The 18278-nt window shown below is 32.5% G+C and overlaps 1 protein-coding gene across 1 annotated transcript; it reads right to left on the bottom strand.

Moving 5' to 3' along the window:
- Positions 1–7498: 7498 nt before the first annotated feature.
- Positions 7499–16894, bottom strand: LOC134701500 (uncharacterized). The gene is made up of 2 exons (XM_063562652.1): positions 16748–16894; positions 7499–9610 (listed from the first exon to the last, which is right to left on the bottom strand). Exons 1-2 carry the CDS (start codon positions 16892–16894, stop codon positions 7592–7594), a joined length of 2166 nt encoding a protein of 721 aa, XP_063418722.1. The 3' UTR covers positions 7499–7591.
- Positions 16895–18278: the final 1384 nt, after the last annotated feature.

The following is an 18278-nucleotide window of genomic DNA, read 5'->3' as shown; positions in this document are numbered from 1 at the left end:
TCTATCGATTTATTGTCATTTTCTTTTCTTTTTGACATATCTGTTTGACATTTTTGCCGCAATACCTAGAAAATGAGACCGCAATTACAGGTTGATGGCTACGGAGATTTAATATGTCTTGGTGATATCAAGGATGTTCTACGCTGTTTTAACTTGTATATTGCGGAAAATATCCGTGGTCAAGACGTCAATTAAACTGCTATTATGTTCTCATCCTGATTATAGGATAATATATCCCAAAGAGTAAATACATTTGTTGTTTTTCAATTATACTTTATAATTAAAAAAAAGTGCAGCCGTGAAGATATGTTGGTGCTATACGAATTTTTCTTCTGACATTTTTACAATTATGTTAAAATGAAAGCAACAGTGAACAAATAATGTTGGTACTTTTCAAACACACTTTTTAGTCGAATGAAAGAAACACAATATTGTCAATACATAAAACGAGATTTTTTTGTAGTAGAAAAATTAGAATAAGCGTCAAGACAACTTGACTATTAGTAGGGAATATTGAGTTTAACATCTATTTAGTAACAAGTGAGTTATTAAAATGTATTACAAATTTTTTGCCTAAAAGATGCATTAAAACAAACTAGTCTTTATTGCAAATTGAAGTTCTGTGATTTTTCGTACCTGTTGATTTGTACTATAGAAAGAAAAAAAACAGAAGTACAAACCAAGCCCATTAGGTTTCTGTTTCGTTATTTATGACGTCGGTGTTTCTGTCTCGTTAACGTATATCCAACATATCCAATCGTTCATAAAGCAACAACCAACTGAACATGAAGCTACGAAACACAAGTATCCCGCGTATCAATTAGCACTGGGTTCGATACCACTGCTGATGTCTGTTAGTTTCTGCAGTTTTGTTTAGAAATATAATGATATCAAAGATGTTGAAGATGCTATTAATGTGGCCGGTATAGGGTGCAACTCAATACAAGCTTGAAAAGATGAATTCATCTTATATAAATAAACACATCAGAGATACCAGGATTGAAATTTTGTATTTCCGTCAGTAAAAGACTCATTAGTGACGCTCAGATATAAAAGTTAAAAAGGCAAAATGAAGTACGAAGTTGAAGAGCGTTGAGGACCAAAAACTCGTAAAAATAAAAAGTTTTGCCAAATGTTATTTTTTATCATTTTCTTATATACTGAAAAAAAAAATAACAAAAATGTGGTATAATTGACAATGAGACAATTCTCCACCTAGAACAAATGTCGATTTAAACAATCAAAGATGACAGAATTCACTTTAATTCACGTTCTATTCAGGAAGTTTAGAAAATTGGGACATTATACGTAAAAATAACTAAAATTTGCTTTTATTATTATGCAGTTATTTTGAGATTATGGTGTAAATATGAAACAAGCAGACACATTAAGCCAAGACGATGAAATGCTATTATGTATATAGGTGTAATAGGTTATGAATCTTCAAATGCATTTTTAAACGATATTTTTTTTTAATTGGAAGTTATTTGAGATGCTAGACGGTAAAATAATGGTACAACTAATTAATTTATACAATAGTCTGCTATAGTGTTATTTTCAGTTAAGGTCATGTTTCCTTAAGTCTGGCTTCATATTTTTAATAACAACTGTATAGGTTAATGTTTTTTCTTCTTCAGAAAACATCATATATATAATATTGTAAGATGTTGTCGAAGACATAAAGGCGGCGGGCATAAATCGAAACGCATTATGAATTGGAAAAGATGAACTTTTCATATACATAAGTGGTTAAGCTAGAGAGAACAATCATAATTTTGCGATTTCAATACGTAAATGGCAGAATATTTCGTGACATATGACATACTGTTGTATCATTATCCTTTATTTGAGTGTTTAAATTTCGTAAAAAAAATTAAACAGACATGTCTAATATTAAATAAACATGTACTCGTATAAAATGAAATTTAATTAAAGAATTGAAAATGTAACTAAATAATTATTCACCGAACCTTAGCTTAAACCTCGACTATCGACCGCTGTAATTTTAAAATAAACTCTTTCTTTACGCCAAGACTCGCCAGTGAGGCTCAAAACAAAAATGTTAAGAAGGCTAAATAAAGAACGAAGTTCGAGAGCATTGAGGACCACAAATCTCTAAAAGTTTTGCCAAATACAGCTATTCCTGATGTTAAACTAGTATTATATGACTAGCTGTTTCTGTCTGGAAAAGAATAAAGCATGTCACATACTTCACTTACTAGAGAGGTTTCAAATATTCAGTTGACTAAATGGCTTTGAATGTACATCAATTTCTGACTCCCAATGTATACAAATATTTTTAATTAAAATTTTCCCACCTGTCAATCAAATCAACACGATAATGACGAGGTGAGATGTATTCATTATACAGATGCTACCTTTGGTATTGGGTACTCAAAATTTAATGATTGAAGTAAGATGTTGGAATCATGTCAAGCTCAGCTTGACACGAGAGTACCCAATTGTGACATGTTGCATGGCTAAATGTCTGTCCCTTTGCAACATATCAGTTTTTCCAGTTACAGTGGTTATCCAAATTTCTTGTTTATTACCTTTGTTTATTCACTTAGGAACACTCATCTATTGAAGTAATGTAATTTTGCTTTGGCTCTTAAAGTAATATTTGCATTCTATATTTGCCACACTACTTAGAAAGAGACCGCAAATCTAGTCGATAGCTCTGGAAAGACTAAATCTGTCATGGTGATTTCAAGGCTGATCTACGCTGTTTCCACTCTTGTCTACTGTGTAAAATTAAAGTTGTCCATTAGTCTAGTATATTGCTAATAAGTTCTTATCATAATATATATCAAATCTTAATATATTTTGCTCCTTTTCAATTGTGCTTTACAACAACAGAAATAAAGGCAATAGTAGTATACCGCTGTTCGACGTGTGCAGCTGTGATTTGCAGCTGTGAATATTATTGGTGCGATACAAGTATTCTTCTGAAATTTACACTTTTGTGAAAATATCTCTTTGAGTGAACAAATAAGGTGTTTACTTTTCAAAATCGTTTTCTCACTTTCATCAAATGAATAGAAAAAGAGTGTCAATTAGATATCGATATGTTTTCGATTGGAATAGTTAAAATCCGCGTCATGACCACTTGAATGTTAGTTGGGAATATTGAGTATAGTATTTATTTAGTTACAAGTAAATAATTAAAACGACTTTAACTAATATTTAGCTTAGAAGAAAAATGATAACACTCAAGTTATTATTGAAACTTTAAGTTGTGTGATTTTTCAGTTACTGTTGATTTTTTCCTTTGCGGAAATACACCAGACGTACAAACCAAGACTGTCTATTGTTGGAGACATTATATTTTGCGTATTTGATTTCTACGCGGTTATTTTTGTTTTTGTGTTTAAGTCTCATTTACGCTTACCCAGTGGCTCCAATAATTCATAATACAGCAACGAACAAAACATGAAGCAATTCACATTCATATCAATTATCAGTTGGTTATAAACCACTGCACAGCATTTTTTTTAGTATGTGTCCCTACACCAGCACTGATTTAATGCGTATATTTGTACACAATTTATTTTCAGTTTCAACAAGTTCATCTATTTTAACAATTTTTATCATGTAACTAGATGTATCGGAACGACAGGAATGGCCCCGCTCTCAAAAAGAGCTTGATTCTATCTTAGTAGTGCAGACTTTCAAAGTTTAAAGCCTGTAATTTAGGCAAAAATCATTGGTTTGAAACAAAACATATTGCAACTCGTCATAGTTGATTCACACACTGAAAATCTCAATATGTAAGGTGTTCAGAAAAAAAGTCCGTATACATGTTTGTTGCGGAATGACGGAAAAATGGAATGACGAAAGGCTTGATAAGGGTAACACTATATGGCCCCGGCGTAATTTGGCGGGCCCATAACAATGCGGATTGGTTGGTTGAGTTTTGAAGTAGAAATACATATACTGCAGTATAGAATATTTATATAAGCACAAACCCTATAAAAAAGATGAGTAATACGTTCCAACTCCATCTTCATGTTGTAACTTTTAAAGGCACTGTCTTTAGACAATTTGCTGACGCGTTTCGTCTTTAATATTGGTATATACATACTCATTATTCAAGAGCTAAAAAATGAAAGGAGGAATGCTGTTCCTTGTTGTTTTAACTTTTTTTTCTTTTGTTTCCCTTTTTTTTCAATTAAAAAAAAGTATCATGATATCGTAAGAAGTTGTCGAATACATGCTTTTGGTGAGCATGGAATGGAACCAAATAGAAATTGAAAAGACTAATTTATTATACATAAGTGGTTGAAATAGAGAAACTAAAATTGTTTTTTTGCGTTTGTAATACGTAATTGGCAAATCGTTTCATGCCATATGACATAGCATTGTAAACTTTTGTGTATGCTAATTAAGATTTCAAATTTCATAGTAAAATAAATTGACATGTCAAATATCAAAAAATGTTTAAAGGAATGAAATAAATGAAATGAATAGATAACTAAATGGTTAGTCACAAAATTAGCTTCATTGTCGACTATTGAACATTATAATTACTAGTTCATGTATAACAAATGACCAGCTGTAACTTCCTAGAATTAAAGAAGCATGATCTATACTTCACTGATTTGAGTGGTTTCATAATTATCTTCACTTGACTAAAAGGAAAAATAACAAAAATACCGAACTGCGAGGAAATTCAAAAACTGAAATTCCCCAATCAGAAGGCAAAATCAAAACTTCAAAAACATAAAACAAATGAACAACAGTTGTCATATTCCTGACTTGGTATAGGTATTTTATTGTGTAGAAAATATTGAATTAAACCTGGTTTTATAGCTAGCTAAACCTCTAAATTGTATGAAATTCGAATAAAATTCTATTATATTGACAACAATCTTTGAACAAACAAACATATAATAGGTAAAAATGTCCAAATAGGTGCATACCGGTCAACATTGTGTTATAATGTTTATCAGAATGAGATAAACGCACAATATTAAAAGCCACACATATGTCAAGAAAGTAAAACAGAGTCAAAACACATATAAGATGATTACAACGTCAGTACCTAGAATCAAAACTTCAAGAGAATCGTGTATTATTTGTGAAGTTGATACGGAATATTTTCAACAAGGTCTTGGTATCTTACAACGAACTTTTTTCAGAAAAGGACGAGATGTTCTTTGACATAACTATGGAACAGTGTAACGTTTTGCTCAGACACTGGTGATGTTTTACAAATTGTGAGTAGCAGCTGCAAGCTCATAAATACCGAATGAGTTGGGAAATGTATGTATCACATATATTATGTGGTATATTACTACTAAGGTGGGAGGAGGGATAATAATATCATAATTAAAATCGTCTCGTTTGTTATAGATTCTGGTTTTGAGATTACCGCTTATGTCAAATTCGAGGTATAAGTCTAAAAATGCAAGAGGAAGCCGTGTCTGCTGTTTCTTTCATGTTTAGTCCCGAAGGATAGTATAAATAGAACCCAATCAGAAAAGTTTGGATTGTTCATAAAAAACATCATCAATATATCTGAATGTGATATCAAATATCCTGGCTTCGTTTGTCTTCTTGTTTTTGACAAGTGTCTGAAAGAGCTCCGACTTACATGCGAATAAAAAGAGGTTGACAAGAAGAGGCGGACAAATCGTTCCTAAAAAATGTCGATAATTTGTTGAAAAGGTATACCTCAAAATTCAACAAACATGTTGTCGATACGAAACCCTAGCACACTGAACACTTGTTTCTCTGCGTATCATTTTTTTTACCTTTTTGTTCACTATTATCAAAATATGCCGTATGATATCAAAAGTAATAACATTATAGCGTATGCTAACATTTTTATGAGGAAATGCATTGTGAATTATTTCTTGTAGACAATTTTTCAATTTTACATGGGAAATCTTTTTGAATGCATGTCAATTACTGACCAATGACTCAAAATATTGTAAACTGGATTATGCCAACCCCAAAGGTGTTTCCATGTGGAAGAGTGAGATGTATTAGTACACTTATACTTCCTTTTGCATTGGTGATGTTAAATCTAATACCTGATGTTAGAAGCGTGTGACACTTTTGGCAGGTACAAGAAACCCGTAGTACGAACCCGCTTATGATCCGATTTATTGCTTAATTTCAGTCCTTTTTCATCATATCAGTTTTCAGTTTCAGTGGTGCTGTCCAAATTTCCTGGTCTTCATCTCGTTCAGTTTACTTTGCAGAACTTATCGATCGATGTGTCGTCATTTTGTCTTGTTCTGAATATCGACAAGACATATTTACCCCCATGCTTAGAAAAAAAAGTCCACAAATACATATTGATGCCTCTAATTTAAGATTAAACGTCTCATGATGTTAAGACTCTTTATTACTGGTACCTTGTCTTTTGTCATTTGTTGACATTTAGTTAACTATACTGCTATTGTGTTCTTGGTGTTATGCTCACAAATGAATAGAACGATGCAAAACAAATGTGTAGATAAGGCGAATAGTTAGTGTCGTACGAGTTTTTCTTCTGAAATTTTCAAATGTTGCTATTTTTTTTAATGATGGTACGGAATGTTAATATCTAAATCGAGATTATTTTCTTAAAGTTACTATAAGCGTCAAGACAACTTGAATATTGTTAGGTACTATTGAATATGATATTTATTTAGACACACATTAACAATTAAAAGCTATTACTAATATAGCAGATGAATTATATCAATGAAGTCATAATTGAAGCCTACCCGCTGAACATAAACTTGCGTGGTTTTTATTTCCTGTTGATTTGTTCTTTTAGCGGTATTCTATTTTGCTTTTATGCGACAGTGCTTTGATCATTATAGCAAACATTTTGAAAATAAAGAACATGATATACAGGTATCCTGGAGTAATGGTAAGTCGTTATACTAAGGACATTTTTTAATATTTTTTTTCTGTAGACCTCGCTTTGTTTTTTTATTACCATGCATTGTCAAGCTTGGTTACTCATAATTATTTATCAGGCACTGAATGCTCGATGTTGTTCCATGCTACCCCTCCTTATCGTGTTTGTTTACATTCAAATTCCAATGGCGTCAAAACCACGTGACACCTCATTCCGTTATACCCAATCAAATTGCTCTATTGTCAATTAGGGGATTTATTAGTCTAAGGCAATTACATTATTTGTTTGTAAAACAGTTCTTTAAAACTGTTTTCAATAACTTGGGAATTGATGTAACCTGGAACATCATTTATTACCATGTATCTGTATCTGTATCAATATAAATTCTGCCAATGTAGGCACACCTCCAATGGAGTTGAATATGTAATCCTCCACCACACAATGTTATAAAACACAATGAATGTCAAATCCAATTACGAATACACAGTAAAAATATCGGTAAAAAGTGACTTTACTATAATGCCACCGTTATGTACATTTAATATATAATTTGACAAATAAAAAGATAAAAATTTATCTTAATTTTGATCTGTAAATGAAAATAAAAATCAATGAAAATTTTCAGAGAGTTCACCAATTATGATTTTTGGGAATTAATCTCAAAAGCAGTTTCTTTGTTAAATGAGTACACTAATGTTTCAGAATATGATTTTTATTTTTTTTATTTATCAATTAATCCACATTTTCCTCACAAAACACACACATGAAACTATCACCCCTTCTTATCACTCTCACTTTCGTACAATAAATTAGATGCACCCACCTCTCACACTTCTCACACTGTGCCCACTTTGTAAAAATCAAACTGCTGCTCTGCCTCACCTGCTCTGGAACAAACTTCTTGCATACACAACACTTTTCATCCTCTCTTATTTCACTCTCACTCTCACTCTCACTGTCTATTGCCCACTCATTCACACATCTACTCACTCCACTAGTTCCTGGCTTCTGAGAACAACTCTTTAAAGATTTTGCTGTTTGTTTCTTCTCAGGCCCTCTCTTCCTCTTACTTCCCACAGATCCATTCTGGCCTTTCTTACCACTTTCAGTCACACTTTCACTAACATTCTTCCCAGGATTCTTACTCACATGCTCTTTCATCCTCTCTAACACATCATCCTCTGTCACAGTCTTGCCACTGATGATTCTACTTAACACATTTCTCTTCTTTTTTTTCTCACCTTTCACTCTTTTCATGTTTACTATTTTTTGTACAAAAAAATCACTCTTACCGGTACTTCCTTTCTCTTGCACGGCCACATCAATCATTCTATCACCCACACTCACAACACTGTCATTCTCCACATCATTCTGAACTTCATCTCTATCACTCACACCACTCCTACCTACCTCCACTACCTCCAAACCAACCTCTCCCTCAATTACAACACCCACATTCTCCTCATCACTCATAACTCCCTCTCTTTCACTATCATTCACATTCTCAACTACAGCACTGTTTAACCCTTCTTCATTGTCTATAATATCACTGACGAAAGCCTCTGACGGTGTCAGTGGTAATTCCATAATAATGTCTTTTGTGAATGGATAAATGCCTGTTTTTCTAAAAGCTGACTGCAAATTACTGACTGATAAGGCATTTCCGTAAGCTTTGCATGCCATGCTGCAAACATCATAACGAGTTAGTGCACATTGTTTTGTTCTGATAGTTCTGTGACATATGCTGTTGTACATATTTTGCAAAGGACCATAACAACCTACATCCAATGGCTGCAAAAGATGACTAGTGTGTGCTGGAAGTAACTGTATTACAATGTTGTGACGCCTTGCCCATTCAATTGTGCTTACAGCAACATGAGATTTATGTCCATCTAACAATAACATCACATGCCCATTGCCTGGAACAAATTTCTTGAAATGATTGCTGAGGAAATCCATAAACAGGTCCGAATTAGACCACCCTGACTTAGAGACAGTGCCAACTGTTCCTGGTGTAGACCCCTCCAGCAACTGATCATTCATTCTCTGTCCTGGGAAGACAAAGTAAGGGGGTAATGCATTGCCAATTGCATTTCCACACCCTAAGATAGTCACGGTGTCACCCTTTCCAGATGTAACCTCCTGCGGTGATGTCTCTACTCCTGATACTACCTTTGATGGGTTGTGGTTGATGGTTACACCCTTCTCATCAACATTGTAAATCAAATGAGGTTTGTCCATCAGATCATATTTAATAAGGGCTTTCTCAAGTTCATTGAAGTACTTAGTAATGTTCTCCTTGTTGGCAGCTTTTGCTCTTGCAACTTCCAATGCCCTTGGTTTTACAACTTTAAGATCGGGCCATCGTCCTAGCATTCCATAAAACCAAGTTAGGGTAAAGGGTTTCTCATTTTTACTTTTTTTTTCTAGCATGACTGCATAATCAGTTGCTATGTCAACCACTTCCATTCTATTGTAACCATACCCAAGTTGGGCCATTTCTTTCAGATGTGAAACAAGCCTGCTTTCTTCGTCTAAAGTAAAAAAAGGTCCGTTGCCCATTGTGCAGCACTCTGGGTCAACTATACCAGTTATGCGGTCTCTTAAGGTTTGAAATGGTACCCCATACGTAATGCTTGCTCTTCTAATTGATACGTGATCTTCCTTAACTGCAGTGTAGGCATTAACTAAAGATGTTGGACTGTAGGTCCTGTATTTGGCCTTTCCCCCTGGTTGATGAACTGGGTTGATCTACAAATATAATTCAAAAAGTTTTTAATTTAACTTACCTATTTGTGTTTAAAAAAAGGGGCAGAAAAAAATCAGTAAAACATTTGACTTCATATGTGTTTAGGTTTAATTTGCCTTTTAAACATGATAAAACTAAAAAAATGTTTTAAATGGAAATATTTTTATTTATTTAAAATATTATATCTACTTTGAATGTACGTTTTTTACTAGATTTTTTCTACAATTATTTTTATTGAAGTACTTTCATGTTCGGTTTTAATTGCACATTCCACCATTTTGATTTGGTTGTAATTCATGATTTTCTCATCTCAGTTTGACATATTTTCCCGTAAAATTAATAGAATAATGTAAGGTGGTTGCTTTTTTTAAAAGCCGTAAAAAACAATTTGGTTGGCCTTACAGGAAACGGATATGATTTCTGACCTTGAAAAATATGTAAACAAAAAGGTGGATGGCCGCACTGGGTCTGTTCCTCACTATAAATACGATTTTAGACTTGTTGAAAAATGTTTTCAAAAGAGGTTAAGGAAAATGGCACTTTTATGAACTAATTTTTTATTTTTAATCATACATACCTTTAGGAATCGCATGTTTTCAAACAAGTTTGGATTTGATTGTGGCTTTTATTTCTACGCTGTCAAATGTGAAAAGTGACGTCAGAGCGTAGTTTATTCACGAGATAAATGCAACCAAAAAAAGGTAACGGAATGACATTATGAACGATCATAGATTACTATAGGATAATTCATCTTAATTAAATCAAATGAAAATGACAATTTGTTAAGTAAACATTGTGGTATGAATGATGCATACAATGGATAATATGATTCACCACCATTTCTGGACAGGACAACATACCATATCTACCACCAGTACCTAACTCCCTCGAGAAAAACAACAGACATTAAAATAAGACTGTTTAAATTCCCCGATTAAAAATACATATTTTGTTTGCAAGTAATGGATCAAAAAATAATTTCAAATATTTATCTGTAAACCACATGTTAGTGCAACCATGAGGTCTAACCTCAATCAAATTGTGTTCGATATTAATAAGTTAAGTACTGTAGAATACATCCAAACATTAAACAACGTAAAATGAATATCAGTTTGGAGGGAAAACGATGAAAAGTAAACAAATAACTCTCAATTTCCAATTTTGCATATTGCAGACGATATATATACGAGCGCACCGTACCCTTAACCAATCAATTTGTATATTAACAGAACTTAGATTTGTAGTTTCTATGTCATACAATACCATTTAGTTTTACTATTGACATTATGATGACTCTAGGGGAATATCTATATCCATCTTGTAATAAATAGGAGAAAATATCAATTGATAGGTGCTCATTTGTACATTTAATGTCTTATTAGTTACAAACTGCTTACAGCCACCATTTGATTACATAGGATTATATATTTGACAATATAAAACTACTGGAATTAGGCATTTAAAAGCTATAATTAATAATGGCAAAAATGGCTCAGCAAGGAAAAGGATTTTGAAAGGTGGTGACACTTATATAAATAAACTCATCATAGACATATAAGGATTTATACACCAGACGCGATTTTCGTCTACAGAAGCCTCATCAGTGAAGCTCGATAAAGTACGATGTTGAAAAGCATTCATAGGTTAAAACACATTGACCACAATCTTAAATTAAAATATTATTGCATAAGAGACAATCTCTAACCAAACAGTTTACTTATCACGTGTATTGAACCCAGAATGCCACATAAATTACAACTTAATCTCACATATTTCTGCATTTGCACACATCATTAAATATTGTAAAGTAAGTTATCACATATCAATATGTCCGTCCAAAAGTGAAGGATAATCGTCGTGTCTTAATACTTTTGTTTTTGTCTTCTGAATAATTTTGTGCTGAAAACAGGTCTTATTTATCACTATCTTAAGTTACCGAAATTTAGCATAGAAAGCAATTTTGTGACATGACTTGAGATCAAACATATAAGTAATAAAATCAACGGTACCAATTTTGTTGCACCAGATGCGCATTTCGACAATACATGTCTCTTCAGTGATGCTCGTGGCCAAAATATTTGAAATCCAAAGCATATATAAAACACGCTCAAAATTTAATTTAGTAAAGAGAAGCATATAAACTCATCACGAGCGACACTATTGGTGAAAAAACTGCGTTCTATGGTTTCTTTACTTCGCCCCGTTTTTCCTTTTTATAGCATCTTATTCTGCATTATGATTGTTTCTTGTCTTGTCTCTGTGTCATTGTAGTCACTGTCTTGTGAATATAATTTCACCCTTTATATTTTGATTAACGATATACTAGAAGTTACACTAATAGAGAAGTTGAAAAACTTGAAATTAAGACAATGGCTTCATTTTTTCCCTCTAAAAGAGAAGATATAATATGATAGCCATGAGACAATTATGTATCAGGAGGAAAAAAGTAAAATCACATTGGTTTTTAACTCAGAGGAAAATAATAAAACAGTTCCTATAAACAAATGGCAAAATTAAAAGCTCTAACACATCAAACGAATGAATAACAGCTGTCTTATTCCGGATTTGGTACAGGTATTTTCTTATTTATAAAATAGTGGATTGAACCGGGTTTTATAGCTAGTCAAACCTCTCACTTGTACAGAGACCCGATGGCGAGATTGTAAGCAAAGAATGCATACATAACTATAAAATATAACGGCATATACACAGCGACGAGAACACATTATAATGCAGTCGCATTACATAATGATTCTCATATATTTTATATAAAAGTTAAAAAAAAACCTGGTTGAACTTTTACATAAATGAAACTTGATTGATATTTTAGTTATGTAACAGAATAAATTGAAAAAACTGCTTTATTGTGTATACAAGAACTCGTAAATGATTTAAGTGCTTCTAATGTAGAAGGAATGCATATTGACATTATTCCTTCTTTGTCTGTAGACTATATGTATATGAATCCTTATCGATCCTCTGTCTATTCTATATTGCAATTAAAGATTAAAACAAATAGTTAATTGACAGAGGACGAGTAATTGATATAAACTCCCACTTACACAGAATTGCAATATAAATATTGTGTCAAACAATGAAAAATACAAATTTCTTGTAAACATATTGGAATTTAATCAATAGTTAGTCTTATACATATTGAGAATAAACAAAAAGAGACAACTTCGTTGCTGTGTAGACTTAAGGAGACGTAATACTGTCATTGTCTATTACAGAGATATATTTCCACCTATTGATTATATAATCCTTAATCAACAATGTGTTCGTCGTAAAATGTCAGGTCTCTTATTTAGACTAAGTTTAAAAAGACATTTTTACGAACGAGATGTCTTTTTTGCAACGAGTTCCGGGTTCGATAATTCAATAATTCAAAACATCACCTTCACGGATAATACTTTCGTTTAAAAAAAAATTTTAAGGTGAATTTAGAAATCTAAGATTTTAAAGCTTCAGCAAAGTATCAAAAAATGACTACTTTTATGTCAAAGATATTGGGAAAACCTTGCACATAATGTCATTTTACATCGGTCGATATTATAGATTAAAGAATTGATTTTTAACGAGATGTAACAATTAAGAACAATACGAAAAAGAGCTCGAGGAAGAGAAAAATATATATATATCACATATTAAGTGAACCAATTACTATGATGTCTGAAAAATATTACAAGACAACACTTCAAATTCACTAGGAACCATATGTTCGAAAGTATCAATATTTCTAGGTAAGACTGAAAGGTAACTGTGAGACAAATACTATATATGCTTTAGGAATTATGCTTCCTTCCATTTTTTTCAGTTCAAACTGATCCTACGCCCTGTTCTGGTACATTTTGTAATATATTACTGACGATAACAAAACTAAACTCCAAATACAAGTACTATTTAGTATCCAAAATTGAAAACAAAATATTATTATAATACATTTTTCTAAAAAAAAGAACCCTAGGTCTGAAAATTTCCTAAATTTACGAAATTTGATCATCAAAAACAACAACAATTTAGAAAGAGATTCAAAACTTAACCAGTCATTAAAACATGACAAAACACCAGGCTAGCGTTTGGAAGAAAGCAAATATATAACAATAAGTTTTATGATTAGAAATAGACTTGTTTAATTTATTTATTAATACAATCACCGTAGAGGGAAGTATAGGTTTAAGGGCACTTATATCGAGAGAATGATAATTTTATCGTCTATAAATTTTATTGTATATAACTCTTCTCATGAACCAGGTTTTGAATTAAGGGAACGATGAAATGTAGATCATATAACCGTTATGAGTGTAAATATGATGCAATAAACTAGGAAAAGACAAAGCGTTTCAGAGCATCTAAGCCAACGTCGAGAGATCTCTTCATGATATAGCGTTGATTCCTAACTTTTGTTTACTGCGAGTTACTCCAACTCAAAATTGTTCCTTGTATTTTTTCGGTTAAAAGTAAAATAACAAAAAAACGAACTCCAACGGAAATTCAAAACAACAAAATCAAAACCTCAAACAGAAAAAGGAAAACAACTGTCATATTCCTGGCTTAGTACAGGCATTTCCTTATGTACAAAATAGTGGAGTAAACCTGGTTTTGTAGCTAGAAACACGTCTCACTTGTATGACAGTCGCATAGAGTTCCAATATATTGACAGCAATATGTGACTAAGACAAACAACTTCTAGGTGAAAACGTCAGAAATAAGAATTTCGCAGTCAACAATGTATTATAATCTTAAACACTATAGCAACAAATAATTGTGTATTAATATAAAAAAGAAGATGTGGTATGATTGCCAATGAGACAACTATCCACAAAAGACCAAAATGACACAAACATCAACTACTATAGGTCACTGTACGGCCTTCAACAATGAGCAAAGCCCATATCGCATAGTCAGCTATAAAATGCCTCGATAAGACAATGTAATACAATTCAAGTCCATAAAAAAAATGGAAGATAAGAACTCAAAATTGACTATAGCATAATAAAACAATCTGCTCTCCATATGATAAAAAAAAATGGATATATTTTTATAAAGATTATAAATATAAAGGACAAAAAAAAGGAGAACTTTAAAACGTTATTAAGATGATAAACAACGCCAGTACCTGGAATCTACACTTTAAATTCATCATGTATTGTTTGTAAAGTTTATATGGAGAACATTTTACCTTTTTTGGATTCGAGAGTCACAGCTGATGAGTATTCTTTCGAAGAAACGCGCGTCTGGCATAAATACAAAATTTAATCCTGGTATCTATGATGAGCTTATGTACAGGAGTCATATTATCAACTAAGGGATTGGATATATTTGCTATGAGCCATATGTCCACCAAAGACATAATGACGTGTACGTAAACAACTGCAAGTCACAAGCAAACGAAACGACATATACAAGGGCGGAACATCAAATGCTTGCATGAAACTAGATCTATTTCTACTACAGCCACAAAACTGAATGGCTCTTAGATGTTATGAAGTAGAGTAAAAAAAAAAGCTTGGTTCAATCTAACGTGAAATAAAAGTGTAATCTTATTGCTTATGTAACGGAATAAATGGAAATACCTGCTATGTTGTGTTAAGAGAACACGCAAATGATGTAAATGCTTCTACGGAAGAAAGCATGCATATTGACATTTAATTCCAGCTTTGTCTGTAGATGATATTAATGTATCCCTATCGATCATCTGTATATTTTATTTTGCAATTAAAGGTTAACATAAATAGGTAATAGAGTACGAGTTATTGACACGAGCTCCCACTTAAGCGCAATTGCAAAAGTAATATTGCTCATGCGATTTAAATAAGGTTGAATAGGTATTTGGATTTAAACAATAGTTAATTATTGCTTCGCATCACTGTGCGAACCTACTAGTTTGATACGATATTCACGACATCTGAAAATTATTACTTAACGGTTCGTGTTGCTCAGTCTTTAGTTTTGATGTGTTTTGTGTACTTTTGTTTGTCTGTTGTGTACCAAGAAGTAAAATAGACAGCTAAGTAATGGAAAAAATGGCTTCAAAATGAAATAAATATAACTTTGTAAGGTGTTTTGTGCAGCTTCGCAAGTACATATTATTCGGTTATGCATGTGAAGAGGTAAAAAAAAGTTATAATTTAATTTGTCGAAAATTAAGTCATTTGGAATGTATTAGAACATTTTATTTCCTGTTGCAGAAGCACAATATAAAATTTACTTCAAACAATAATAACCTTATAAGAAACTTAATTGTCAATCGGGCTAATAAAAAAATCCTTGCCCAGTTCTATTCGTTCCTATGTTTGTTACAAGAAATAGGGGTATAATGATTGTTATCAAGAGAAAACTGTTCTTTAAAACGTTTAATATGAATATTAATTCTTTTCATTAATGGTACCACTATTATATGTGGATGTGTAAAACGTTCAATCTTAGTTCCCCTTCCTTGTTATTTCATAATAAAGCGTTGATCCTTGTTCTTTAGTTTTTCGCTCACTGACTGTTTATTTGTCGTCTTAACTCTGTAACTTTGTTCTGACTGTCTAACATCTGCGACTTGTTTCTGACTGTAATGTCATTGTCTTATATCTGTAACTTTATTGCCTGAACTCTGTGACTTAGTTCTGACTGATAATTCATTGCCTTAACTCTATGACTTGGTTCTGAATGTAACCTCATTGCCTTGACTCTTTGACTTGGTTCTGACTGCGACTTTAGTGCCTTAGCTCTCTGAATTGGTTCTGACTGATTTTTCATTGCCTTTACTCTCTGATTAGGTTCTGATTGTTACCTACACTCTGACTTGGTTCTGACTGAAACCTCATTGCTTTTACTCTCTGACTTGGTTCTGACTGTAACCTTATTGCCTTAACACTCTGACTTGGTTCTGACTGGTATATCGTTGCCTTTACACTCTGACTTGGTTCTTACTGAAACTTCATTGCCTTAACTCTATGAATTGGTTTTGACTGTAACCTCATTGCTGTTACACTCTGACTTAGTTTTGTCTGTAACCTCATTGCTGTTACACTCTGACTTGGTTTTGACTGTAACCACATTGCCGTTACACTCTGACCTGGTTGTGACTGATACTTCATTGCATTTACACTCTGACTTGGTTCTGACTGATTCTACATTGCCATTACTCTCTGACTTGGTTCTAACTGTGACCTCATTGCTGATACTCTCTGACTTGGTTCTGACAGTAACCTCATTGCCTTTACTCTCTGACTTGGTTCTGACAGTAACCTCATTGCCTTTACTCTCTGACTTGGTTCTGACAGTAACCTCATTGCCTTTACTCTCTGACTTGGTTTATGACTGATACTTCATTGCCTTTACTCTCTGACTTGTTCAGATTGTATTATGAATTAGATTTCACACTTATATCATAACACTGTTCAGTAAAAAAAAATCTCAAATGGAATGTAAAGAGGCAAATATTCACCCGAGATCCTAGAACGTGCTTTTAGGCAACTAAAGGTCAAAAATCTAAACCCATACTTATTAAATGTAAAACAAAAATAAAAGCATTTAAATGCACCCACGCATCTGATTCTCGGAAATATTGTATAATAGCAAAGACAAAACCACTTAAACTTTACACTTAAGTTTGAATACAGTTTTATTTATGCAATGGAATAAATTGAAATACCTGCGTTATTGCCTAAAAGAACACACACGTGACTTACGTGCTTCTAATGCAGGAAGCAACATATTGACATAGCATTCTGTCTTTGTCTGTAAATTCATTAATGAATCCCTATCGATCTTCAATATATTTTATTTTGCAATTAAAGATTTCTACGAAAAGTTAATTAACAGAGGACAAGTAAATGTCATGGGCTAGAAATTAAGCTAAATTTCAAAAGAATTACTGTTCAAACAATGAAAAGAGGCATTTGTATTATTACGTGAACGGTACCAAACATATTTTGACAATTAATGTCCCTTCAATGCCAAATGTTTGAAAATTCAAAACCTGAAATATAGCCAAATTCAATCCTCCAATATTCGTATTTTAATGTCAGTACCGAAGTACTGGCTACTGAGTATTTGAATTCAAACAATAGTTCATTATATACATATTGGGAATTATCATACTTTTAAAAAGGATAAATTGCTGTTGCATAGAATAAAGGAGTATTAGTGCTGTCATTGTCTAAATATAATACCACCTATTGATTATTAATCGTAAATTAATATTAGGCGTTTCATTCGAAATGAGTTTGGAACAATGACATCTTAACAAATTGGTTATATTGTTTAGCAAGGAGTTTAGCTTTAGGTAAATCAAAATATCCCCTGCAAGGACACAAATTCTCTTTTAAAACTGTTTCAAGCTTAATTCTGACATGCCGGGAAGTTAAAGCTTCAATATAGAAGGACATTAAAATTAATAAGTCAACAACACTATGGCCAAAACATCTGAACTTTTGCAAAAAAGCATACTGGTTATGTGAACTAGAGTTATATAGATCGTTCTCTTATAAAATGTAACTATATATATATATATATAAATATACAACTCGTCTGAACATCAACCCAACAATGTACATGATGTACACAGCCATGTATCACCATCATTGATGGCGATCCGATGGATACATCTGTTGTAGAGTTGTCACTGACTCAGACGTACTTATATATATATATATATATATATATATATATATA

The sequence above is a fragment of the Mytilus trossulus genome, unplaced genomic scaffold (assembly GCF_036588685.1).
Source record: "Mytilus trossulus isolate FHL-02 unplaced genomic scaffold, PNRI_Mtr1.1.1.hap1 h1tg000244l__unscaffolded, whole genome shotgun sequence".
Taxonomy (NCBI): domain Eukaryota; kingdom Metazoa; phylum Mollusca; class Bivalvia; order Mytilida; family Mytilidae; genus Mytilus; species Mytilus trossulus.
This window is presented reverse-complemented; position numbering and strand designations above follow the sequence as displayed.